At 45.4% G+C, this 27,834-nt stretch overlaps 1 protein-coding gene across 6 annotated transcripts in view; it reads right to left on the reverse strand.

The window, feature by feature from the left end:
• GSE1 (Gse1 coiled-coil protein) overlaps nucleotides 1-27,834 on the reverse strand; it is a 592,607-nt gene that overhangs the window by 28,925 nt on the left and 535,848 nt on the right. For all 6 annotated transcript variants that reach the window (XM_060254206.1, XM_060254205.1, XM_060254204.1 and 3 more), the window contains 2 exons: nucleotides 21,849-22,067; nucleotides 3,372-3,571 (listed from right to left, as the gene is read on the reverse strand). In XM_060254206.1, the coding sequence (XP_060110189.1) occupies nucleotides 3,372-3,571; nucleotides 21,849-22,065 (417 nt within the window). In that variant the 5' untranslated portion in view covers nucleotides 22,066-22,067. The remainder of the gene's footprint in view (nucleotides 1-3,371; nucleotides 3,572-21,848; nucleotides 22,068-27,834) is intronic.

Consider the following 27,834-nt stretch of genomic DNA (forward strand, 5'->3'; position numbering starts at 1 on the left):
TCTCCTTTATTTACAATGATGGTAGTGATGCAAGACAACTGATTTGTATGACCACACAGGTGAGGGCGCAGCATTCTTCTTCTTTTTTTTAAAAGACCCCCTTTCCCCAGTTCTATTTTAGCCTGTTTGGATTCTAGTAGAGACTTCTCAAGTCCCTGGAGCGCACTTGCCAGTGAAGGTAAGCTGTGCCGGACTAGTTGGACCACTGGCCCAAGCTGACACGCAATACTTTTTGCATGCCTAGAACTGATTTGTGCAATACCTACTCAAGAAAAGACAACAGCAGTTCTGAGGATGCTGCGAAGCCAAACTGGCAATGTATTTGATATGCTGCAGTGGCTTGCAGCGTGGCTGCAATGAGGAAAGGAAAGAGTTCCATAAATCGGCTGGGGAGGGGCTGGAAGAAGCGAGGGAAGGGGAAGATCAGTCATTCTCTAGTGATTAGTGTGCAATCTCTGCCAGGGAGACCACAGGACATGCCCTATTAGCTTTAAAACAGACAATTCTTCATTCCACTTGGCCTTTCAAGAGACTCCATATTATCTTTCAAAAATGCTAACCGCTGATGGATTGGCGCCAGCAGCAAGCTGCCACTTTGATTTTAGCATTTCTGAGCTCGGAGCACCTCATCTCTTTTCCTCTATACGCCCCTCTCCTATTTAACCAAGTTGCTGTGCTCTGTTCTCTCCATCCACCAAAAAAGAATTAAGGCTTCAATCGAGGGTTTTGTACTAGGATGGATAGGCCGCATCATCTGGTGAGTCAGCCCTGGTTTCTCTCTACTCAGAGCGCTCCCTGGTGGCATTAGAGCTTCATTAGCTCTAAACGGTTGGAGCAGAAATATTACTGGCTTTTCTCAAGGGTTGTAGAATATTCCAGAGGCAGCAGTGTGTTTTCTTCAAGCATGCTGGAGTTTAGCAGAGGTGAGTGGGACCAAATCCATCAAAAAAGATGAAAGCAACTGTAAGCTGCAGGGAAATCCAGCTGGATTCTGGACAGGTTCACCAAATTTACATTCAAGAGTAAAATGGATTTATGTTTATAGGTGCTACATGAAAATCATCTCAGCAAACAGGAATCAGCAGGGAGGTATAAAAAGGCCTGTTCTTATAATCAAAGGCCCAAAGTGAATCCCAAGGAGTGGAGAAATGGGCTTTAAAGTACTAGCAGGGGCAAGGCACAAGAAAAGAGGTCTTTCTCTTCTCCCAAGCAGTGAGCTTGGAAGCTTCTGGGCCTCCTACACAATATGTTCTCATACTCATGTAAGAGACCAAGGAGCTGCCAATTATAATGATCAGGAGAAGGGAAAGGCCTCTTTTCTCATGCCTCGCCCCTCCTAGCACTTTAAAGCCCATTGCACTCACAGGACATGACCATAATTACAACTGTGTCTCAGTGCACCATGCAGAGATGCAGAGCAATAAGCCACACTTGGTTAAACTGTTTTTTTAAATAAAAAGGTTCATTTTTTTAAAAAGGAGACCGCAACGTACATGAATGTGGCTGGCAGTATTACAGAGCAGGCTGGGAAAAATTTCGAGCAGGAACAGAGCTTGGGGTTGTGCTGATGTTTGTGTGTGTGTTTCTCTCTGCTGGGGCATCAGCTGCACTTCTTCCAAGCATCAGGGGTCCTCCTTTCCCTTCCCCCTCCCTCCTTTCTCTTTGTGGTTTAATTAGTATTTCCAAGAGCCGAGATCCCGCTGGGAAGCCTGGGTAAAATACAAGGGGAGGATAACCACTAACAATGATTCTTAATTAGCAAATGCTTCCACTCCCTGCTGCCATCTGCATGTGAGTAAAGGGGGAAGAGTGAGAGAGAAATGCAGGCAGCAAGTGCAGCCAGGCTGCTTGAGCAATGGCAACAGCGGGCGGGAGAGGATGGCCTATGTGCCATGGTTATAGGGGACATTTGCCCTCTCTTGACACCTCTAGATGCTCTTGCTTGATGTAGATGTGCTGCAGATACAACATGATGCTTTGTTCCCATAGATGTTAAGATATGCAGCCCTCATTCTGTGTGATCAATAAGCTCTTGTGGCTTGAAGTAGGAAAGCCTTTTGTACTGAATTAAGGGTAGTGCCCCAACTCATTCAGTCTGTTCTCTGCAGCTGCAGAGAACACTGGGAGACCTGTGGCAGGAGCACTGTGGAACTGCCACCGTTTTGACCCATCAGCACTGTGCAGAATTTGGTACCTTCTGCCATGCCACTCTCAGTACCTATCTTGCACTCCCAATGTTCCATTGCATTCTAGCGCGATCAAGAAACTATGCAGGTGAAGGGCAGAATTGTGAAAATAGTCACAAATTTCATTCTCATTGCCTGAGTTCAACAGGAGTAGGGAGCCTCTTCCTTGTATCTCCAAGTGCTCTTCTTTTCTTTCTGCCATAGAAGCGGATGTCATCCATTCCTACAGAAAGAAAACTTCAGCACTTGCAGTTTCTGATGTAGTGAAAGCTGAATCTGCCCTAGAAGCGAATGTCATCCATTCCTATAGAGAAAGACTACTTCAGCACTTGCGGCTCCTGATCTCCTTCAGCTCTTCCACTATGTGGCCTGGCCCTAACAGCCAGGGATTCCCCCGTAGGGCACTGTGGTGTCTTCTCCCTACACTGTGCCCTCCATGAGTCCTGGCAGCATTCCCTCCACACATCTATCACAATGATAGTAATTTTGTTAACATACAAATGACAGTCTGAAACTTCAGCCACTTCTGCACGCTGTTCTGCTGACACAGCTTGCATTCACTGAGCTAGATCCAGCCAGCTTTCCCACTGGTGAGGAATGGCTCCTGCTGGGAAGACTTGCACAACAGCCATGTTGGATGAAGGCTATAACAAGGAGTGGAACTGGGTAGAGTTGAATTAAGAGGCTGACTAGATCCAGCCTCTGAATTTGTGGAGACTCTGGGCAGGCAGACACATCCTGCAGGATCCCAGTCAACTGCAGCACAGCTGTAGTACCCCAAGCAAACGGCAAGTGTAGCCATGCTCTTCCTCATAGTACTTTAGCTTGGCAATGGCCTTCTCTCCAACTTGGGGCATCAAACCGTAACAGGCCCTTTCCTATCTTGAAACAGCAGGCAGTGTTCTATCTTGTCATCAAGAGAGAAAAGCCGCCCTGAGCCTGTCAGGGGAGGGCAGGATATAAATGTAATAAAATAAAATAAAATATGTTTTTAATTAATAGATTACAGGTTGGAAGGGTGTATCTTATTTTGTCAGGGAAGGGGAATTTTCCTCAGTTCAACTCTCAGTGTCTGCCCCAGGCAGCCTACTCCCATACTTGGGTTTGCCTTTTTCTTCTCTATATCTACCTGAAGCCTGCAAGAAGACACACATACCGATGTAGGAATTGGGGTTTGTACATTACCTGCCGTCCTTCACTTCTCCAGACGCCATTCACAGTTTTGGTGGGTGCAATGGTAACCACTGGAGGTGTGCTCGGCACAGTGTGCCCTCCCGGTGGGACGATGAGAGGTCCCATTGGTCCTCGTTTCGGAGTGCTTGCAGGGGAGCTGTGGTTGGTGGCTGGTGAGGAGACTGGAGAAGACTCACTGCTTATTGAAGAGCCTTAAAAAATGAAAGAGAGAAATGAGATTGGAAGTCTTTGTACAACTCCAGATCAACAGACTGACTTCCTCCCTTCCTAAACATTATTCAGAGGCACCAAAACACACAAGTGCACACATGGCTTATTTAGGTAAATATTTTCAATTCCCAACTACATTCCAGGTGGCTTGTACAAAGAAAGGACTACAAGTAGCCAGGCACTTCTCTATTGTGCTCAGATCAAAGATTCACTGAGAATCCCTTTTCTAAGAAACATTTTGCACTGAATTTCAAATGGCACTTGTCTTAGGTCTGAACAAAAATATAGTAAATTTCCCATCTGCTAGATCATGAATGGCTTATGTAATTTTGGGGACTAGTAGTGATCCAGAAGCTAAACGTTCGTTTTGTTAAATGTAGTTAAGCTCTAGAATAGCAGTGAGGGCATCACAGTTGTCAAGTGTATGTGTTCAGGTGTGCTGGGGCTTAACACACAAAACTCAAGGACTAACATCAAAGTGTGGAATGTCTCCGCTGCTGAGAAACATTTTCCAAGTGGAAAAAACTTACTACACCTGAATCGAAAACAGTGGCCTCCAGAGGCCAGATAAAACTGCAGGTCTGACTCAGCAGGTCATAGCTAAGATTCGACTATTCTCAAATTACAAGTTAAACTTCCCCACTTCTATTCTGTGATCAGACATAATGATACAACCAATTGCTGCACACTTCTTCCACAATGGGCTTGCATAACGTGCTAGATTCCTACTCAAAAATCTCTAACAACCATCTGTCATAATCCTAGGCCTAGTGAGGTTTATAGACTACAGGGAAGCCTGTTATCAGAGTAGCTACAGGACCTACATTTCCCAGGATCCCTTCTGTCCCTCTGATTGGGTGGACAATAGTTTTGCAGGGAAAACTTGCCCAGAGGGGTGGGACCTGGGAGGAAAGCCGCCCTGAGCCTGCCTTGGTGTGGAGGGCGGGATATAAATCGAATAAATAAATAAATAACACTAGCTAGAAAGAGAAGTGTGTTCTCTCTGGAAAGGCTGAGCTGGAGACAGGCTGCAGCAGGAGGGTTCCCTTACTCAAAGAGTGGTGAGTCTGTTTGGGATTAGAGGAATGGAACATATAGCTAGTCACCTCAGGACTTTTATGTCTTTGCACGAACCTTTAGTGTTTTCATATTAACTTCTGCACTAGAAGTTTTTACAAACCACTTATTTTGAGCACTTACAATAAACTTGTTATACTGCCTGGCTCCCTTCATGTCTTTGGTCACAAATAAAAATATGTTTTGTTAAGGAAGAAGAAAGGGATCAGGTGGGTGCTCTGGGACCTCCCAGACAGACCTTTACCAGAATGGTGGCAATCAGTAGAAGGGTCTTCCTGGTCCCCTGCTGTGCGACACTGTCACATATTAGGCTTTGAGAAAGCAGAATTACTGTGGGAGTGGCCTTGTGACACATGAAATAATCTGAACACCCCTTCAGGTTGCAAGAACAGATGTCAGAGCAGGAAACTAGTGAAGGTCAAAGGAAAAGCTGCAAGGCGATTACTTTCGCTAACAGGCCAATGGTGTGAAGATATCCTTGTGATGCTATGGTATTGAAAAAAGTCAAACTTAGATGCCACCCAGTATAGTTGTATCGCTCCACATAAAACCCAGAGCATGAGGATTAAAGGCAGCAAGCATGTTCTTTTAAGAAACATCAGTTTTTTAAAAAAAACAACCTATCCAAAGCTGAGCCTTCAAAGTCTGCTGTGACTGAGGAACCATGCCAGGAGATGGACATTTGGGTAAACAGAACAACTCTCTCTTAACCCTTGGGCAAGGCTTTGCTGTAATTTGCATAATACATCTGTATTTTAAATTATACCCTCCCTAGGGATGCTGCTGATATTTGCAAGGGAAAAGCAGAGCCACAGGAATGGAATTAAAAGTGCCATACATACAGAAAAGAGTGGCGGGAGCAGAAATACAAACAGGATGCTAACTAGGGTGTCCTTATGACAGTTTCCTTGCGGTCCTCAATGCAAATTGTTACCATGAAAAACCATCAAGAGAAGGACATGTTTATGTGTGTTCAAGCATTGGACATTCAAATCAAATGACAACCATAGTGTGTGTGTTTTAAAAAGCAATTTCCTGATGGTGACACAGTGGCCATGAACTGACTGACTAGTTTTGTCACGTTTTTGATCATCACCCTCCACCCATCTTCATCTTAACTTTTCAGGACACGTACGTTGCAGCCTCTAAAGTGCTGAATCAGTTGGAGGGGAACACTGGACTACAGTGATGGTTGAATTTACTGTGTCAAGGTCAAGTGATAATGGTTGAACAATAGTCAGGCATGGCACCACTAACTTTGATTGAGGTCAACCAGGAGCTTACAGAAGCTGCTATTTTTCAAGTTGCATAGAACTCTGCAACAGGCAAAAAGAGCATTTAGCATACATGAAACTGTGGCCAGTATGAATACATCCTTCTAAGAATTCAAGCTTGGGTCAAAGTTACCAGCAGGAACAACTCACAATGAATAATAATAACACAAAATCCCACTGGTGGAAACAGTATTAAGCCCCCTCCAGGACAGGCCCCTTCTCCCTAGGCTTACAATCTAACTAGCTTGCCTTTTGCCCACTGAAACAGCAACAAGAAACATAAAAATGGACATGCAGGAGCACATTTCACCCTTTTGTGCTCTGAATATTAATTTCCCCTGCTGTAATGGCTCTGTGAAACTCAGAACACTGGTGTTGTCTTTAGACTTTGAATGGGTTGAAAAAATGTGCTCTCTCCAAGTCTACATCTTTATTGGGGGGAAGGGGGGCAATGAGAAATACCATGGGCAAGAGGGAAGAAGAGGAGAATCAGGGAATGCATTGGAAAACCCGACAAAGAAGGGCAGATACAGTGCCGCTAGCTACGATACCTTATTAATTATTCCTAGGTTATTGCACATTACTTTATTCTCGAGAGCAGCAGCACGGATGCTGCTCATGACAAAGGAAGCCACCGATATGGATTTGACACCCACTGAAGTCTATCTTGTCAGCACGAGGCCGACAACAATTAGCAGGCTTAATCCCCTCTGAGCTGGGAAGCCATTACTCACCACGGAGAGCCTTATCAATCAATACCATCACAAAGAGCTGGGCAATTAATGAAGCTAAAGTCTTACTTCAGAACCCTTAATTCTCGCTGTGTGGCTTTAAAATGGGAGGGTTTGTGATCGTTATAATTAACTGGCGGTATTCAGCCAGGAGTTAGTCAATGAAACTAATCTGGCTTGGAGATGACAAGAGGCACAGTGTGACAGTGTCACCTTTGTTGTCTGACCTCCTGCTTCCCACTCAGTGATAGCAGATTAGCAGGCAAGGCTGACAGGCAAAGGTAATTAACAGCTGAGACCCTGACGAACTACGAGGGGGAGGGGGAGAGGAGAAAGGGCCCAGCTAGGATCTGAACCCACTGAAGCTGACAAATCAGCAGATGAGGCTTCCAGGCTTTGCTTTGTGACTTCTTCAAGCTTTGCCTGTTGGAAGGGAACCCATTCCTTGATCAAAAAGGAAGGGGGCAATTCCAAGTTGACAGCTGAGACTGGGCTCAGGCACCGGGGACGTGTGCCTGGCAGCCTGGATACTGTGAACGGCTCTAGTTCACCAAAAGGATTCATTTCTAAAATCTGTTTTGTTGCTATGGACTAACACAACTACCCAGCTAGTACTTCTAAAGAAAGATACCGGGGCTCCAGCCAGACAGAATGCCATGACCCCGTCATTTGACCTGAAACATCTTACAAAATTCTGGATGCACAGGAGCTGGCCAAGCTAACTCCAGGTACTTCTAGGAAAAGGAATGTTTGCTTGTCATGATGTAGTACTAATTCTGTACTTCTGTAACTTGCAGCCCACGTGATGCATACAGCCCCCCCCCCCCATTTGTCTACATAGCAGATGTCTCAGATAAGGAACACTCCAACACACACACACACCAAAGAGAACACCAAGCCGTATCTTTCCAGCATATTTTCTTTTGAACAGAATCACAAACCTTTCAGCAATATCCACTTTCATCAGCACCTTCTTCAGAGCAAACAGCAGTCAAGACCCCAAGTCTCAGAAGACCAGAGCAGTTCCCATGTTAAGCCAGTCAGATTCTGGCAAGCCAAAAACATTTCCCTTTGCAAATTCTGAATCTCACCACAAAGACAAATGTGTACTTTGTAGAGAGGCCCACAAGAAACTAATTTCTGATCATAAACAGTAGGATTATAAACCTAATCTGGAGCCATATATGCATTAAATACCGTTACTGTACTGGTGCCCACTTTGCTTTTGAACCAGGTTTCCACGGTCTCCTTTTACAGATACCGAGGCCAGCCCTGACCTGGTTAGCCTAGGCCATCCTGATCTTGTCAGGTCTTGGGAGCTGAACAGAGTTGGCTCTGGCTAGAATTCGTATGGGAGACCTCCGACAAAGACCAGGACCATGACACACAAGCAGGCAATGGCAAATCAATTTTGAATATCTTGCCTTGAAAACCCCACAGGGTTGCCTTAAACCAGCTTGAGGGCACTTTCCATCACCAACAGAGAAAAACAGGTTGTTTACCTGTAACTGATGATTGTTGAGTGGTCATCTGTGCATTCACTCTGATGAGATACAGTGTGCCTGTGCCAATCCTGATCAGTACTTCAAAGCCTAGGTAAAGGATTTTCACGTCGAGCACAGGGGCTCCACCGCATATGCCCACTGGGACAGGCACAAGGATCCTGCCAGTTCCTTCTGACTGCTGAAAGCCCCTAGAGGAGGACCTATGGCAGTGGGGAAGGAGGGTGGGTAGTGTGAATGCACAGATGACCACTTGAAGATCATCAGTTACAGGTAAGCATTTTGGTAAAGATGCATAGGACAGTGGATATGCCAAAAGGGAGTGATTTGTATTGGATCTGCTCTGTTGTGATGGCAATGGGGAGAATTTTTGCTTGGATCCATGGGAGGATCTCGGTGACCAAGGTTGCTCTGGTGAGAATTTGCCAAATGATTTTAGAGACCATGGCTTGGTCCAAGTCTTTTGTTTCCCAGATCTGGATGAGGTGGAGATGCCCAGATTCCAGAAAGTCTTGATGCTTTTACTGAGGTCCTGTAAGAGTGTGTCAGTTATGGAGCTAAACAACCCTTCACCTTTGAAGGAAAGGTCTTCCACCAGAGTTCTGGTGTCCTGAAGGAGGGCAGTGGTGAGTAACCAAGAGAGAGACGGTGAATGTTAGTGTTTTGGAGAAAACATCCAAAGAGTGCTTTGTTGCGTTCACCTGGTATTTTGCCACTAGCATACCCTCTTCTCTGTATGCATTTACCCTTTTGATGCTTGTCCTTGGGCAAGGAGGTCAAGATGTCTGTCAGTCGCTCCTACAGAGCGTATTGATAGTCTCTCATACAAGCTGCATAGTTTGTGGTCTTGATGCCTAGAGCTCCTGCCGAGTAGAACTTGCATCCCAGCAAGTCAAGCTTCTTTCCCTTCTTGTCTGATAAAGTAGAATGGATATGTTTGGTTTTTGAGGAAGATGTTACAACCACAGAATTGGGCTTTGGGCATGTAAAGAGAGAACCAGCATTGGTTTCCTGGATCTTGTACATGTGGTCAATCCTACAAGATGCTATTGGTGTCGAGGCAGATTTGGCCAGGGTGCTTTCGTTGCTTGCAGGAGGACTGACATCACAGGAAGGGCCACCAGGCCGGAGGCATCCCTTTGCACTGTGTTGAAGACTGTGTCGGTTATCATCAGTTGAGGTTGAGTAGTCAGTAGTGCAAGGGTATGAGCCATATGTTTAATAAAGTCCCCGTAGGCTCGAAGATCTTCCGAGGGCAAGACCAGAAAGTTCTCTGTTAGCTGCCGGAGGGAAGATGGTTTGGTGTCTTTGTTGGGAGGCTCAGAAGTGGCGTTGTCAGATTCCCACTCAGAATGGGAGGACAAAGCTTCCTCCTGGGAGAGGTCCGAAGATGGTTGAGGTGTAGTTTTTAGCCTGGAGGTTGCACCGGTGGTTTCGGAATGGGCTCCGATGGCAGAGACTCTAGTGTCGACTTTGGGTCACAGTGTAGGGTCACAATTTAGGAATGGCAGGAGGCCATGGAATGAGTGTCCCAGTCCAGTGGCGGTCAAGGGAGCCATGGAAAAGCCAAAAGCATGGGGTAGTATTGCCACTGACGCTGGTCCCAATGTGGTGGTGATGGTAGGTTCCAATCATCCAGCGGCATCGACATGGAAGATTTAGGTGCTGGGGTCAATGGGTGTTTGGGGATGTCTAAAGTACAGTCCGAATGAGCTGGACAAGTAGAGGGGCTGTTTTCTGAGCCCGACAAGAGAGAGTGCAACGTTTGTAGGGTCAAGTCAATTTCGGAGTCAGAGAAAAGAGTCCCCCATGAGTGAGACTTTTGGGCTATGGGACTTGTTGGATTAGTAAGTCGAGGAAGCTGGATTGGCAGAACCAACAGGGGCTCTGGAACATGGCGAGGTGAGGCAGGTTTCTCAGGAAGGTGGTGAGGACTTTTCGATCTTCTGTTTTTCCTTGTCCCGTTTGTGCTTTTTGGCCTCCCTGCATTTTTTAGCAGAAGTGAAAGTGTCTGAATAGGAGGCTGGGGTCGGGCGTTTCATCACCAACTGGTCGACATCAGACAGAGCTAGAGCTGCCTGCATGGGAGTCGATGTTGATGGGGTCGATGTTGAGGCGTGTCCTGAATTGTCCTGTGAGACAGCCATCTTAGGAGCGGTGAGGGCAGCTTCCAGGAGGTCCGTGTGCAATCTGGCAGCCCTGTTTCTACGTGTTTGTTTTAAGAATCTTGTGCAATGTGTGCAAGTCTCTGGGAGGTAAGATTCCCCAAGGCAAAAAAGACAAAGCGCATGGCCATCTGGTGGTACACCACTTAAAACAGCCCCAAAGTTTTTTCATGCAGTGGTGTACCAGAGAGGATGCAAGGAATGTTTGGGTCCAGGTTCTCCCCTCCCCCCAAAGGGAGGGGAAAGGGAGGAGGACCCACTAAAATAGTCACGCTCTCTATGTGGAAGGAATGTCTGCAGTGTAAATGCGGTGAAAAGGTTTGAAAAAAGATAAACATTGACAAGAGGTGAGAGGGAGATCCTATCCGTGTGATGGTCAGAAAAGAACTTGCAGGATCCTCATGCCCATCCCAATGGGCACGGATGGTGGAGCCTCTGCACATGGTAGCTGGGAAGGGTGCAAAAATCAGTATCAGCGCAGACACATTATATCCCATCAGTGTGAAGCACAGAGATTACAAAGAAGATCTTGCTTGAAATTATTTCATAGCTCTAACAACATCAACTACAGCATCTCAGGTTTGTTCATCTTCTAACATTGTATATGCCCACAATGCCCTTTAGTTCTCTCCATAGGGCAAACACATCAAACTCTACGCAAAGGATAAATAGACACAAATTGATATCAAGAACCACAAAACTGAGAAACCTGTAAGAGAACATTTCAACCTTCCAAAGTGCTCAATGAGGGACCTCAAAGTAGCTGTTTTATTGCGAAGGAATTTCAGAAGCAGACTGGAATGGGAGATGACTGAATTACAAGTTATTACAACACTCAGGGCAATGGAACCCCCCAAGGTGTAACAGAGGTATCCAGGTCTTATCTCACTATATCACTCAGTTTCTTCTTGTACCAAGAATTAAACTTTGTTGGTCTTAAAGGTGCGACTAGACTCAAACTTAGTTCTCACATCTGTTGTTAATTCTTTTATTATCTGTATGCTAATTTGCTGCTATTTACAGATATTACTAACTGCTATTCCACTCTTAGTTGTATTTATACATCTTGACTCTAATGAGCCCTTCCTGGCAACTAACCCTGCCCCCAAACACCCCTATATGTAACAGTTGAGGAAATCTGCTTCAGCTTATCTGAAGAAGTGTGCATCTACACATGCTAAGTCTCTCAATTCTCACTTATACCCATCATTGAACTTTTTGGTCTTGAAAGTGCCACTGGACTCAAACTTAGTTCTCGCATCTGTTTCTTAACTCTTGTATTTGTATAACAATTTGCTGCCATTCACAGGTCTTACCAACTGCTTTAATTCAGTCTCAACTGTACTTGGTTACTTATTGCATCTTTAACTAGCCCTTTCTGGCAACTAACCTCCATCCTCTCTCTACCTATATGTAAGGCTTGAGGAAATCTGCTTCACTGTATCTGAAGAAGTGTGCATGCACATGAAAGTTTATACCCAGAATTAAACTTTGTTGGTCTTAGAGGTGCCACTGAACTTGAACTTTGTTCATAGCTCTAGTTTATGGTTGAGGTGGAGAAAATAACAACATTGGAGTTTTTGCCAGTGTTTGTTTCTTTGTTTTTTAAAGGCGCAAAATCACAACATTTACCCCTTCCACCCTTACCCATCAATCTAATGGTGCTTTCACTGATGAGTACTACCAACTCAAAATTTATTCCATTCCAAACATGCACACTTCTATCCTGCTGCTGTTTCTTGCTCTTAAATTAGCTTACATTTTTTTTAAAAAACAACATTTAGGGATCTCTGTTTTTCCTCTCAACCAAATAATTCTCCCAGTTTACACAACCAGTAAACCAGGCTTGAAATCCTACCTCCCCTCCCCCAGTATTCTCATTCTTCCTGGAGGCCGATTTCTTTTTTGAACATTCCCCCCCCATCATCAACACCACCCACCCACACAGACACACAAAAATCACTTTGAACTCTGCATCAAATCTTAGAGTTCCTAGAACTCAATTAACATCCATTTGATATCAATAAATATGTTAAGCAGCTTCCTGTTTCTGGAAGGTCCTGGCTCTCGGCTGGCACACACAACGCATACACACACACACATACACTTTTTCTGCAGCTTTGGCTGTGTGGCTTTCTTCCCTTTTAAGATGAAAGAGAATGAAACTGCAAGAGAAAGCCATTGTCACTCTAATCCCTGCTGGGCATGGCACCCCTGGTTAGCTCTTGTTTTCTTCCCACTCAAAGTCATATTTCATATTGAGTAACACCACTGACAAGGAGAGGCAAACCTGCCCCCCCCCCCCCCGCAAAGGCTCAGGCAGATCTTCCTGATCAAGCTGGACCAGAACTGGAGGCTTTTTAGCAAATCTGGCATTTATGAGAATGAAGAATTAGCTGCATTAGATAAAAGCAAGCAGATGTAGTACATACCATAATACCCTCATCCTCTACTTGCACATGTAATTGTGGCCTGCACTATTCTCTCTCTCTTGGGAGACCAGCCATTTCCTCTCTTCTCCCCCACCCCACCAAAAAAATCTCTTGTTTATGAACACATTAAGTTGTCTTATTGCTGAGACATTCCGTGGGCCTGTCTAGCCCAGGACTGAACTTGGGAACTTCTGCATGTAAAGTACATGCCCTACCACTGAGTGCCGGTCTCTCTCTACTTCTCAAACATCCCTCGCTCAGGGCAAATTACAATATCCCAGCTACCCATTACTTTCACTAAACAGCCATATTCAGGCAGCACATCAAAGGTCAAAATGTGCTTCAAAGGGTGTCAACAGTTCCTAATAAGGTTTGAGCTACTGAGTCATCTCTTTCAATTTGGGGTAAGTAAGCTGTAAACTGTAAGTAACAGCTGCAGCAGACACTGGTGGGTGGACTTGTTGCTTCCACAGTCAGGTATGCAAGAGACTGTGGCTGAACCATTCAGATCATGTTAGCTCTGGACAAAAACACTTGGGAACCCATCTTTGGATCTTTAACATGCAAGCAAATCACAAATGGCTTCCTTTCTCCTACAAGTTCACTACAGCTGGATTCACAAAGCAACCCCACATACTGACTAAATGAACATCTCTCTTGGTTATGAAGAACTCCACATTCCTTTTGTACTGGCTTATTTTACACTGCATTCTTGCCCCCTCCCTTGAGAGCATCCCAATATTCATAATCTCATATTTAGGATCTTCAAGATGATCCACCTCCAGAAGCCAGACAGGCAGAGAAGTCTGAAGATGAAAAAGGGATTTTTTTTGCAATCAAATTATACAGCAGTTAAAGCTAAATCAACGGAGAAGAAAAACCCACCACAGCTTTTCATTATCAACCAAATTTTGCTGGGGCAGATATTTGTATATAGCTTGCAAAGGAAAATGACTGCATCCGTGAGAAGAAACCAGAGCTGGAGAGAAGATTCAAGCATCAGGAAATCAATGTCAAAATGCACTAATGTCGCTTTTGATGGGCTAAGCAGCAATCCGCGGGAGAGAAGAACGAGAAAGAAAAAAACTCACAGTGGAGAAAATTGGGGGGGAGGGAGGATAGATGGAAGGGTGAGGCATCTTCTAATCTATAGCATTTCCCAAATTGATTTTTCCTTCACACGGAGGGGAAGGGGAGGCTGTTCCCATTATCCAGATTGGATACTTCGGTGATTAACGTCCTCTGCAGAAAGGACGTGCAATTTCCACCACAATAATACATTCTCTGCTTCTGTTCACTCTACCTTTCCTCTCTGCTCAGAACATTTTAGTGCCTTATTAGACTGGCCTGTTTTCCCTTAATTTATCTCAGCTCCTCAAAAAGCTCCATGTCTTTTCTCTGCAACCTGCACCATTTTCCTGAACTGCCTGGAACCAGGTTGCAACCCTAGCCATGTGAGGCATCAGTAAAAGAGTACATTTCCCTTACTTTGGAGTAAACCCAGAGCTGGAGTCCTTCAAATTAGAAGATTCAGTTAGTTTCCAAGGAGGCTTAAGTCTTGACATCTTCCAAATTAACAGACGTGAAGCTGGCCAATACTTAATCAGACCCTTGGTCCATCAAAGTCAGTGTTGTTTCCTCAGACTGGCAGGATCACAGACTGGCAGAAAAGCAAATCACCTACTGCCAGATTCTTTAACTGAAGATGCCAGGGACTGAACCTGGGACCTCTTGCATGCCACTGCCTCACACACTGTGCCATTGCCTCACACACGAACTTTACAAACTACTTTCAACTATTTTGCCCTTCCTTCCCTATAAGACTGGCAGCAGCAACCCACCTAGTCAGCAATTGTTTTGTTCCTGGAAGTTTCTAGGTAGTTCCTCGGATTCCGGACACGGCTATTCGCCTATCTTGGAATACAAATTGGCTCACCTGCATGCAAACACCAGCACTGACACGTAGCCAGCCTTAATTGACTTGCTCGTGTCTGCTCAGATTTAGATAATTACTGTGCACAAAGAAACTTCTGTTAAAAGAAAGTACTTTCTGAAAGGAACAAACATGGTGGAACAATAAAGCAGCTACCACAAACCGCTCCGTTGCCAAAACAGTTTCCAGAACTCATCACAGAAGGCAGCCAAGCTCATGGTGCATCCATGGTGGGGTCAGGGAGCCATCTGCTTCCCGGTGGCCCTACTCACACAAGCTGTAGCATCAACTAAGGATGTGTAACTGCTGGCATCACAGATGCAAGTGATGGTTCCTAGGAAATCAGTAAGAAACAACTCTTAGCTACTGGATTTTCGGGAGCATAAACCCTCAGGGTCTAGCAATCAAAACCTCTAACTGGCAACAGCTGCAGGACGACAGGCTATGGTGCTCCACTGAAAGAGGAAGTTGTTCCAACCACCTCGAATAAGGCAGTCATGAGACCTATTTTTAAGAATCGCACCTTAGATCTTCAAAATTTAAACAATTATAGCCCAGTTACAAATATCTTTTTCTTGAGCAAAGCTTTCTGGGATGGAATGGACTGTCTAGACCCATTTCATCCTGATATCTGACCCAGTTTTGGGATTAAGTTCTGGTTACGCAGACAATATCTGTGTCAAGAAAGTGGAGGTGGGTGGTGGTGGTTTGACCCTGTTGATTCTTCTGGACTTCATTCAACTGAGCTAGCCACCATGCTCTGGTCATTCTGTTCTTTTGGGGGGGGCATTTTACGTGCATGTGTGTGCACCTGGAAGTCATGGCAACCTCTGGTGACTGACTCCTACCGGGGGCATGGAGAATATTCAGAGAGGTGGCTGAATAAAGCCTGCCCCTACCTGCTGGCTCTGGTATTCCAAGTACTTGCCAGAGTTGACCATGCTTAGCTTCCGAGATCTGATGAGATCGGGCTTGCCTGGGCTACCCTGGTCAGGGCATTCTGTTCTTATCTTGATGGCTTGTTCCAGAAAGTGGTGACAGCCACTTATTTTCTTCTGTCCCTATATGTTCTTTAATATCTACATTTGAACACTGGGAAAGTTGCCATCAATATTTAAGTATTTAGATTTTTGTTCTGCCCCCTCCCTACAAGCAGGCTCATGGGAAATCACATTGATAGTATACAACAATATAAACACAGGAAATCAATGATTAAAACAGTTTAAAAAGAATATAAATGTAAACAGGTGGCATTATCAGTTAAAGTGCGATAGTCTCAAAAGCAAGAACAAATAAGACCCAGCTCTACCCCCCTCCCTTTCAACAGAGTCTGGCAGATCAACAGATACCCTGAACTGTTGTCTAGAACCAGTAATGTGCTGGAGGAGGGCCAATAAACTGAAACTCAATCCAGATAAGAGTGAAGTGTTTTTGGCAACAAAGCCAGTTCGGAGTGTGCAGGGTCTACCTGTTCTTTTTGGGGTTGCACTTACAGAGTGAGCAGGATTTCAGCTATGTGTGTGTGTGTGTGTGTGTGTGTGTGTGTGTGTAAATATGGGGCTGCTGATAGAAATGAAAAGTTTCTATAGCACAGTGCCTTTTAAAAGCTTTGATTGTGGCACATTATGTGGTTCTTCTTTTAAAGGAATGCTTTGCTGCTGTTATGCATGTACTGATTATACATCCAAGTTGGACTTTTGGAATGTCCTCTACATGGGACCCTTTAAAAAAAATTTCTAAGGCTTCCATTAGTGCAGAATGAAGGGGCTAGGCTGCTAGTGAGTGCTACAAGTTACATGGACCTAAAAATCTCCCTTTGCTCCCTTGTCTGTTTTAGGGCTCAATTCAAGCTCTACACTTCCCACAGCCAGTTACTGGAAAGACCTTCTGCTCCCATTCAAACCTGTCTGCCTCTTAAGATATTTCCTTATTTCCTATGTTGAAGTAAGGTGGATTAAAACCAGAGGCAGGGCATTCTGTATCATGACACTGAGAATTTAGATTTTTATTCCAGCCTTTCCGACTGGACCTCCCCACCCCACATCAAGTCACAGCTAACACGGTGACTCCATGGGGTTTTCAAGGCAAGATATATTTGGAGGTGGCTTGCCATAGCCTACCTCTGCGTCACAACCTCAACTTCCTAAGTGGTCTCCCATCCAAGTACTAACCAGGGCTGACCCTGCTTAGCTTCCAAGATCGGATGAGATTGGGCTAGCTATCCAGGTCAGGTCATCCAGACTTCCTTGGCAGCAAATCTTGAGTCTTTCAGATGCCAGGGAGAGATGTTTTTTTGCGTACATGCCTTTGGCTAGCTCCTGCACCATGTAATTTTTATTGGACTATTACCTGCTAGGGGTGTGCGTTCAGATCTACCTGAGGCAAACATATACTTGAAAAATGCCTTATCAGTATTTTCCAGGTATATTTCAGCTTCCCAAATGTATCCAGGTTTTCTTGGGAAAACTGGAGGGGGAGGGGAGGAAATCCAGAGAAAATCCCAGATATATTTGGGAATTACCAGTAAATCCAAAACCAGCAAGAGTTGGGAGCACACTTCCCGCCTTTCAGCTGTATGTCAGGTGTCAGCAATTCCCTTTGGGCGGGCTGGCTCCTCTTGCAGCTCAGTTTAAACTGAGTTGCAAGGATCAGCTGGGCCAGGGGAGCTGAGAGCTCTCCACGGCCTCAACTGGGGCTAGCTCTTCTTGTAGCTTGGTTTAAACCAGACTGCAACGGAAGTTAGCACAGGATCAGCTGAGCCCACAGGGTGCAGACTGTTTTCAGTAGGCACAGTTCCTGCAATCCCCCCCCCCCCCATTTTTTTCTTCTCGGGTCTACTGGACCCCCAAAATTTAGGATTTTCAAAAAACACTGGATCCAAATACCACACCAGTATTGGGATTTTTTTTTGGGGGGGGGAGGGGAAACCTGATCCCCCCCCCAGTTCAATATATCCAAACTGAGTAGGGGGAGGGGTCAGAAAAAACTGCTCACTCCCAATACATTAATCTCCAACATTTTGTTTGAAATTCTCCACTTTTATTCTTATTTAATCTTGCTTTTATTCTTCTGATTGTTGTTGTTCTTAAGCTGTGTTAAATATATTATTGTGGTACATTTTAAGAACATATTATTGCATTGTGGCTGTCACTTGTGGGTGCATTTTAGGTTAAGTGCTTTAATGATACCGTTAGGGGTTTTAGTTCCGCATTTTAGCATTTTCGATACTGTTTCACTATTACCATATTATGCATTTACTGTTACCATTGTTTAATTAACTTGTAAGGCACTATGTTAATGGAGTGAAGGAGATATAAATGTTCTAGATGGACACGCCTGCTTTTCCATGCAGTGCTACAGAAAGCCGGTGAACTTTCTTCAGCTTGAAGCAGCTCTCAGGAAAAGAAAGAGGGCAGCTAAATATGCATGAGACCAGAAGGAGTAGCCATTCCTGACTCATTAGCACTGAGCATCGGGTATTTTTTAAGATATCTGTAGCCACTTTTCTTACCAATTACATAATTCTTCCTTCACCAATTTGGTGTAGTGGTTAAATGTGCGGACTCTTATCTAGGAGAACTGGGTTTGATTCCCCACTCCTTCACTTGCAGCTACTGGAATGGCTTTCGGTCAGCCATGGCTATCTCAGAGTTGTCCTTGAAGGAGCAGCTTCTGTGAGAGCCCTCTCAGCCCCACCTACCTCACAGGATGTCTTGTTGCATGTGGGGGGAGAAGGTAAAGGAGACTGTGACTGCTCTGTGATTCAGAGTATAGGGCGGGATATAAATCCAATATCTTCTTCATTTTATCCTCACAACAACCACCCTGTGAGGTAGATCAGGCTAAGAGAGAGTGACCAGCTCAAATCACCCAATAAGCTTTCATGGCAAATTAAGGTTTTATATCTGGCTGTTAGACCCTAATCTGACCCTTGCTTTCTGTGCCACTTCACCCATACAGATGTACCAAGAGAGATAACAAGATCTTGGGGGGTTTTATTATTCAGTGAGCACAACCATGTTATTAATGAGAACAATAAATAAATAAAACTGTGTTAATAGTTTCAGGCAATAGTTGGTCTGTAGTAAATTATCTAGATTTGCCTCCAGTAGCAGCTTGGGGACCAACAAGAGTTTTGGGGTCTGAGCTTTGAGAGTATCTGACGAAGGGACCTGTGACTCTCAAAAGCTCATACCGTGAAAATCACGTTGGACTCTGCGGTGCCCCTGGACTCGAAACTAGCTAAATTGAGTTAAAATAGCAAAGAGCCTTCAGGCATCCGAAAGACTCACAGATTTATTCGTTGTGGCAGAAACTTCCCTGAACAAAAGCCCTGGTTTGTCAAATTCGCTTAAAACGGCATTAAGTGCTATTAAATTTGCACCCCAGAAATCCAGGCTGAGATTCAAACAGTCCTCTCTAACATGGGGTTGCTTCTTTTCTGCCTCTTCCACGAGCAGTTGGACAGCTTTTGCTGTCAGGGCTTACAGATGCAAGGCAGGCAATCATTTCAGTGAAAAGGAAATAAAGCCCAGGGCTTGGTACGCCTTGCTGTTCCTGTCTGTGCTAGCAAAAAGCCAGCTTTCCCCCATCCCACCCTCCTCCTCTGTTACAACCAGGCCTCCTTCTGCTGCTCCACTAATTCCTACCTCCACCTCCTCCTGCTGGCTTCGAGGCGCCCGCCTTCAGCCGGGCTCCTGTTAAATAGCCCATTAAAGAGAAAAATATTCAGATGTGCATTTCACCATACTGGCACCCAGCAGCCGCTGACTTTGTTATTTAGCGGGGGAGCTTCGGATGGTGAAAGAACACATTTAGGAGCCTTAGGAAAAATAAAATTTCAATGAAGCATGGCAGCGGCGATGAGCCCTATTTGCAGGAGAAAAGGACGGATTCTTTCCTGCATTCACTCTCGCTCCAGACTTTCTCTCGGGGTACGGCAAATGATATGGCATTTGGATTACTCTGTCTGAATTGAATTTTTAAACTGCCCCCTCGAGACACAATGCTGAGGAAAGACATTAGCCCGTCAAGCGGCAGGGGGAGAACAAAATCCGACAGCTAAAAATAAAACTAGCGCTTTAGTGGAAAGAAAAAAGGAGGGCGTCAGGGGTTGACTGTGGACAGAAGCAGGCCAGACACAGGATCCACTGGGCTATTACTCAGTAAACACGACACTTGCCAAATGCCAAGCCTAAGGCCTGCTCTGCTCACCCTGCCCCCTTTCGCCCAAAACACATCAGGCACTTCCCAGTACTTAGCCAGGGACTGGGACCTTTAAACCTTTACCTTCTTTCTAGCATTAAAATGCAGAATCTGCAGAAATGACACACAGCTCAGACTTTCACTAACAGACACTAAAGACAGAAAGCAGGTTCCCCAGCAGTTTTCCCCTATGGGAGAATACAGGCACCATGAAGATAGGGGGAAAGCCTATTGTGTTTTATCTAACAAAGGACAAGCTTTTGTGCATGTAGGGAGGTTTGAGGAATTGGACACAAACAGCTTCACATCACAGGACAGGATGTGAACGATGCCACCTTTTGATGTGTGATTTTCTACAAAAGAAAAAAAAAACTACCAGTCTAGACCCACCCTAAAATGGGGAAGAGAGATAAGAGAACTCAAAAAGAAGGGACTCAAACCTCTGATAAAAGAATGAAGCCACAGTACTCTGTATCTGCGCCAGCCTCGCTCCCTGCTTCCGTTTATCAAGCTACTGCACCTTCATCCTACAAATCCACCCACAAGATCAACCTCTTGAGCAAAGCATTTTCTTCCTTCCTGACTGCAAGCTTGAGTCTCCCAGCTTGATTTCAATTTCTCACTTGACAATCTTTGACCCATTTTCTCCCACCCATGTCTTGACCATTGTCAACTCTTGACACTTCTAATCCTCTGGGCAGGGATTATGTCAGTTCCGTTTCTCGACAAAACACCTAACAAACCCGCAGGGCTTTCTGAAAGAGGAAGAGAATAAATCTGTGGAAGACCTTGGAGTGCCAAGCATCTGACTGGGGAAATACCTAATACAGCTCTTTGCTGTTATTTTGGCCAAAGTCATTCTGGCAGCTATCTGAAAGTTCAACTTGTGGGGTTAGTGTCATGAAAAACAGTGGTCATTAGCAGCTGAGGAGCCAAAGGGATTTATACTATGGATGGAGGAGAGCCAGTTTGGTGTAGTGGTTAAGTGTGCAGACTCTTATCTGGGAGAACCGGGTTTGATTCCCCACTCCTCCACTTGCACCTGCTAGCATGGCCTTGGGTCAGCCATAGCTCTGGCAGAGGTTGTCCTTGAAAGGGCAGCTGCTGTGAGAGCCCTCTTCAGCCCCACCTACCTCACAGGGTGTCTGTTGTGGGGGAGGAAGGTAAAGGAGATTGTGAGCCGCTCTGAGACTCTTCGGAGTGGAGGGGAGGGCGGGATATAAATCCAATATCTTCATCTACCTCACAGGGTGTCTGTTGTGGGGGAGGAAGGTAAAGGAGATTGTGAGCCGCTCTGAGACTCTTTGGAGTGAAGGGCAGGATATAAATTCAATATCTTCTTCTTCTTCTTGTAACACCATGATCACTCTGACTTGTTCACTGAATTTACCTATACAATTTTAACAAAAATGGTGTCCAACTGAAATGGCAATTTAAAATGTGAGACGTTTTATACATGCATGTTCAAAAGGCACTTGGCCTGCATGCTTGAGTGTGTTCATTTCCCTCAATGTATGCACGTATGTGTCCGTTTGGTGTTCTTTTGGGTTCTGAACTGTCTCATCAAATCTGTATTATCGCTCTCTTTTAATCATCTCTAAGCTGCACATCTCTGTAGACATTTCTGGTTTTTTTTAGCATTTAAAGTACACTGTGTGTTGATATTCATTTTTGCATATAAATGATCAAAAGTAAGTTTTCAAAAGGGGACAACCGAGGCTTATGAGAGCCATAAAGGACAGGAAAACAAGCTGGTGGGGGGACATCTTAGTAGCCTGGCTCAGATCTTCCAAGGCACTGAGCCCCTGAAGTCCAGAGCCACGACCCCTCCCCATTTGCCCTTGAAAGCAAAAGTCATCCCTCCTTAGCACCTCCCTGCAGAGCCCCCTCTGCTTCAGGGTCAAGGGGGCCAGGTGCCCACCTCCTCCCTTCCTCTTACCTCTGGGTTCCTCAGCCTGTTTGGCAAGCTTGCGCAGGGCGGCAGCAAAGCTGGAAGAGGGCGCTGACTGGACTGACAAAGTGCTGTTGGCTGCCGGGCTGCCACTGGGCACAAGGGAGCCATTGAGAGGAGAAGGGGTCAGGGGGCTGACGGTGGCCGTGGTCCGGGTCGCTGTTGAAAGCATTCCTAGAGAAGGTGACTTTGGCTCATGGCTCATGCCTGAAACAATGAAAAAAAGAATCCACGTCACTGGGAGAGAAGGAGTCAGTCAGGTCATCCCAGAGTCAAACTTGGCATTGAAGACACAAGCTGCGGCGGTGGGGGGGGGGGACCCGACAGGGGGAGAGATGGCCATTTTTACTACCCAAATCCTTAGCAAGTACCTACCAGGGGCCCCCAAGTGCTTCACAAGGACAGCTAGGAAAATGTAGCTAAAAAGGATGAGCAGTAATACTGTTAGGGCCAGTTTAACTGAAGGCAGAGGACAGCTATACAGAACAGGAGAGGGGAAAGTAGAACAGGAATGGTAGGAGGGTTACTCATCCTGCTCAGATTCCCCCAAATCCAGGGTACCATACAGTCTCTAGACTTTGCCAGGGCAAAAAAATTGCAAGATTCTCATTATTCTACTGTAAGAGAAGACAAGATTACCCAAATAAACAAACCTGCTTCTGCTTTCTGCATTTGGCCCTGAGTAACTACAAGGAAAAGGGCAAGTCTGAGAGGATCAGAGCTGCTTACACTAAGCCCCTCTCTAAGGGTCCAGTCCTCTTTCTGCAGAACTAATATAGGACAGAGCATCACCTCTCCACACCTGCAAGATTCTCCACCTCCTTGTCCCAGAAATGCAGTACAAGCAAATAAATTAGCTAGAAACACTTCTCCCTCTAGGACAAGGTGGAGCAAAGCAAAATGACGGTGGCAGGGAATGAAATAGGTATTTGGCTGTCGTCCTGCAGTCAACAAATCCTTGCCTACTCCTTGCCCCAAAGGTTTATTTGGTTACATACAGACACTCCTTTAGGACCATCCATTTGGGCAGATCCAGGCACCCTAGAGCAATGGTGTGATCCTTGAAAAGCCTTCTTCATCTGTCTAGGCCAGGGGTGACCAAACTTGCTTAATGTAAGAGCTACATAAACATTAGAAATTTGAGGGTCACAAGACATGAATGTCAGATGTTTGAGAGCTGGGAGGGAGGGAGGGAGGGAAGATAGATGGGAGAGGGAGATATGAAAAGAAAACAACTTTAACTTTAAAAGCATTCTCCAAGCTGCTGGCTGGCTTGGCGAAGTGATTTAAAGAGACAAATGCCTTCTCCAAGCCGGCCAACAGGGTGGAGGCTTCAAGAGCCACACAATATATGTGAAAAATGACAGTTTGGCCACCCTTGGTCTAGGCTGTGTTCCAGGTGCTCACAAATTGGAGATGCAGAGGGAAAATGGCAGTGTTGACAAACACATGGGCACAAGGGGAGCACTAGCAGGCCAGGTACAGTGTAATTCTCTTTCCCCATCACTGGTGGCCTTGTACGTTTTTTAGCTGGACCCTGAATGCAAGAGGGGGAAAGTATGTACAGGATATGGGCAGGAGCTAGAAGATATGAACGGCTGCATTCCCAGGCACTTTCAGCAAGTATGTCCACTTTTTAGCAGTCAGGCACCTTTTTGGCTCACACATAAGAAGAAGAAGAAAGGACTCTTCCCCCCACCCCTTTTCCCCCTAATCTGACAGAAAGGATCCAAAAAGAAAAAGCAACTTTAGTGAAGGCTTAAAAGAGCAATTTTGAGGATCTCAGCTGGAAGCAAGAGAATCTTTTTACCATCCAGTAGGAGTAACATTGCCAGGAACAATCTGCCCGCACACAAAGCCCTGAACCTTTTCAGAAAAGACACCTCCAGAGAAACAAAACGACAATGAATCAAACACTGCAGCAGCACAAGGGTCATATAGGAATCGCCTGTAGAAAAACAGTTCTAAGGAAATCAAAGTCCTGACGAGAGTCCAGGCATCAGGCTAGCTCAAAACCTCTCTACCTGTTTGGAGAGGGGAAGAACTGAGCAGCAGCTGGGCGAGGATTTGGTATTTCAGAATGTTTCAAAGAGAACACCAGACCACTAAGGCAACTTCATCTCAAGACGCCTGACTACATCTAAGGGCATTATTTACTATTATTTAAAACATTTTTAATCCTGCCTTTCTAGCTAATTAGGGCCCACATTTAAGGACATTAGAGACATTAAACACATTTAGAGATGTTAAAATTGACTTTAAAATATATATTCTATTAATAAAAAGGTAATTAAAACATGAACAGGAAGAAGGGGCTGTAAGGACCGCCCCGCTAAACAAAAAAATCCTTCACCTGCTGGCAGAAGATATGATAGGGGGAGCCAGGTGAACCTGGGAAATTCCACACTTTTGCTTCCATGAACGTTCCCACCCACGAGCATCTCACATAGCTATCTAGTGATCTCATGCAGAATCCTGAACTAGGACAGGTCATAATGGGGATTTCACAAAACATTTGATCATTTGTGTCCATCCATGACTTGTTGGGAACCTGATCCATTATAGAGAACAGCACAGCTGCCACAGACCAGATACACACAATCAATACGTCATGCTGCCTTCCATTCAATATCTGCCCCCTAAGAGGAGGAAAATGAACAGAAACGGCACATTAAAAACAACAAAAGATATTCCCATATGATGCATAAAGGGACTGGCAGTCTTCCCACCCCCCCTTCTCCTAGCACTTCATTTGGGCCAAGACAGTTTTGAAGGAGAAGGTAGCACTTCAAGTCTGCAGTGATGAATCCAACCTAAGGAGGACAAGGGGGAAGAAGAAACAAATTCTACCGATGGCAGAAAGTGCTGTTAAATCACAGCTGAACCCTCGGGGTTTTCAAGGCAAGAGACAGAAATGGAGGTTTGCCATTGCCTGCATCTGCATAGCAACTCTGGATTCACTTGATGGTCTCTCATCCAAGTTCTAACCAAGGCCAGCCCAGTTTAGCTTCCACCATTAGGCTAGCCTGGCCCATCTAGGATCTACTAGGAGCAGGAAAAAGGTAGCACTTTACCCGAGGTGTTGTGAATTATTTATACTTGCACCACAGATGTATGCATGACATTGAATCCTACATGTGGACAATCTCAGCACCTGTGCTTTAAAAAGACTTTTGGTTGTGGTGAGAAGTGTGAAGACCTCTGCAAAGCCAGGTGGAGATCACAGGGGAGGTGGATGGGTGAGCAGATGTCTTTCTAGTTTAGTATCTTCACAAAGCAATTTTGGAAACAATGAATTCTACAGTATAAATAAGTACCTCAAAATTTGCACAGTTTGAGGAAAATTCAGTGGTTTTAAAAATGTGTATAGAATCCAGTCCTGCTGAAAGCTCGGATGGTTCTCAGCCACATAAGCTTTTTATTACAGAACTCTCTGCCATCCCTGGAAGAAAGTGACCCCATGACCCAACTGAGCAACAACTATCCACAGCAGGAAAGCTGCTGTGCAGGCCAAAAGCAACTGTTTTGAGGACACAGGTCCAATTCAGCTGCAGAATACAGGCATTTCCGCACCCATCACAGGCTGGTCTTCTACTGAGCATGTCTGAACTTGCATTGATCTGGGAGGCTGACCCTTCCATGGTCTCTGCTCTGCCAGCAAAAGCCACAGAGGAAAAGGAGGATGTATACAAACAGTTGATTATCAAGTGGACATGTTTCCCCTGCTAGTTGGCATGGAGTCAGCAAGGAATATCATGAGCAGCAGGCATGACTGCTCAGCCAGACGGACAGGTTAAAGGGAAACAGCCCAGCTTCACCCACTGTTGACCTTGTCCTGTAATGAGGACTACCCTTCACACGTAAGTGCTGGGGCAAAAGAAAAAAGAGAAAGGATCCCTCAGGACAACAGACCACTCTTAAAAGTGCAAGTTCACTCAAACCCACACCTGCAACTAATAACCCTCCCCTGCCAAACCGTTAAGGAGGATGGGAAATTAAAGCCTGGAAAGCATTTTGAGAAGGAGCAGAAATGTTTTGCTCTGTGAGACTACTGCACTGACTGCTGAGGCCAAGTTGGTCCCTGTAAGCTGGACAGCTCTGTTTTGTCTGTGTGAAATGCATGGCAACACCGGCCCCTCCCCACCACCCCTTCAGTCAACTGTAAACTGAACATGTGCTTAAAATGTGCCATCTTAGCACATAAACCAGTGGCTAATTACATATCCTACCTGCCCCCTCCTCCTCCCATATCACATTAAAATGGCTAGATGTCTTTCACAGGGTCTCTCTGACAATGCAGATCTTTCGCTCAGACATGTTTCACACCCTCTCTGCTGCACAAGTCCCTCCAAAACCCTCACCTTCTATATCTCTGATGCAGCCCAAGACTGGGAGTATCGTATCCCTAGAGCTGAACTTACCAGGCTTGTTTGGAACCTCACAGTTCCAGGTTGCCAGTGCTGTCTCCCTCTGCACCCACAACAATGCTGCAAGCAAACCATCCTGTTTGTGTGATCTCCTTCAGTGCCTCCCCCCCCCCCCCAAGCGGTCGAGAGCCACATGACCCCACCTTTGAAAGTTGCACTGCTGATGTCGGGTCACTTAAAATAGAATTTCAAATGAGCAGCTTCATTAGCTCAGCTAAAATTAGAACTCCTCTTCAGTATGCATTACAGGGTGAGTGGTACGCAGGATCCCCCTGGTATGGGACTGCAGAAGGGAGGCTAGGGTAGGAGACCTGTGGGGTAGCTGAAGGGGCTCTTTTCACACCCCAGACTTCAAAGAGGCAAACAGGCTCAGCCTTCAGAATAGCAACTACTGGATGGCTTTGGTTCTCGAAGCAGACTGTAAACACAGCCAATTCGTCACATACTTGATTTTCATTTTCTATAAGCAGAACGTTCATGCGATCCTATGAACACTCCTTCCTCAGTGGCCAAACTGCTAGCAGTTGTTAGGGTTTGTAGAATCTTTCGGGATCAAGTGCCGTGTTCTACTGGAGAAAGTTTTCCTTCCAGACGTTTCGTTCTCAGCTGCGGAGAACATCCTCAGTGGCGTTGCAGCCGGAGCAGGCGCTCAGACCTTGGCTGCTGTGCATTGAGTGCACAATGCACAGCAGCCAAGAAGGTCTGAGCGCCTGCTCCGGCTGCAACGCCACTGAGGATGTTCTCCGCAGCTGAGAACGAAACGTCTGGAAGGAAAACTTTCTCCAGTAGAACACGGCACTTGATCCCGAAAGATTCTACAAACCCTAATGATGTTACCAGCCGTGAAAACCTGAAATCTTTGCTAGCAGTTGCTTTATAGCATTGTTCCAAGAAGCAGTGACCTAATAGCCTGGGAAGTTCCTGTACTGCCAGTGACCCATCCTTCATGAGAATAGCCATGTGAACAAATCTGCTGAAATGGGTCAAATCATTGTGGCATGAAGCCCTGAAACGCCCCACTCCCACAACCCTATGGAGAAGGATGAGTATATATTAACATTACATTTAATCACTTTGAATGCTGCTGGACTCATGTTCTTGTTCCACCATTCTATCCATTTTCAAGACAGCAAGCCCCACCCAGAAGGCTTAAAAAGCTATGGGAGAAAGACCCATCTTTCTTTGGTCTGGTGCACTAGAGCAGTGGTCCCCAACCTTTTTGGTTCCCTGGATCCCATGAGAGAAAGGCAAAGAAAGCACCGTTAAGACCAACGAGTGCTAACGTTTTAAGCATGTTTTAAGGGTTGTTTTTGTTTTCAATCTTTAATTGTGTTTGTGTCCTTTATAAAGTTTACATCTCTGCTACCTAAGCTTAAATAGGTACACACATGGCCTGGCCTGGCCTAGCCTGGCCCGGCCAAACAAGGTCTCATTTATATCAGATCCAGCCCTCATAACAAATGAGTTCGACACCCCTGGCTTAGAGGCGAAGGCCTTTCCCCTTATGTTGCCCCCTGACTCTGGGAATCAGAGGTTTAGTGCCTCTG

This window comes from Heteronotia binoei, chromosome 14 (assembly GCF_032191835.1).
Source record: "Heteronotia binoei isolate CCM8104 ecotype False Entrance Well chromosome 14, APGP_CSIRO_Hbin_v1, whole genome shotgun sequence".
NCBI lineage: Eukaryota > Metazoa > Chordata > Lepidosauria > Squamata > Gekkonidae > Heteronotia > Heteronotia binoei.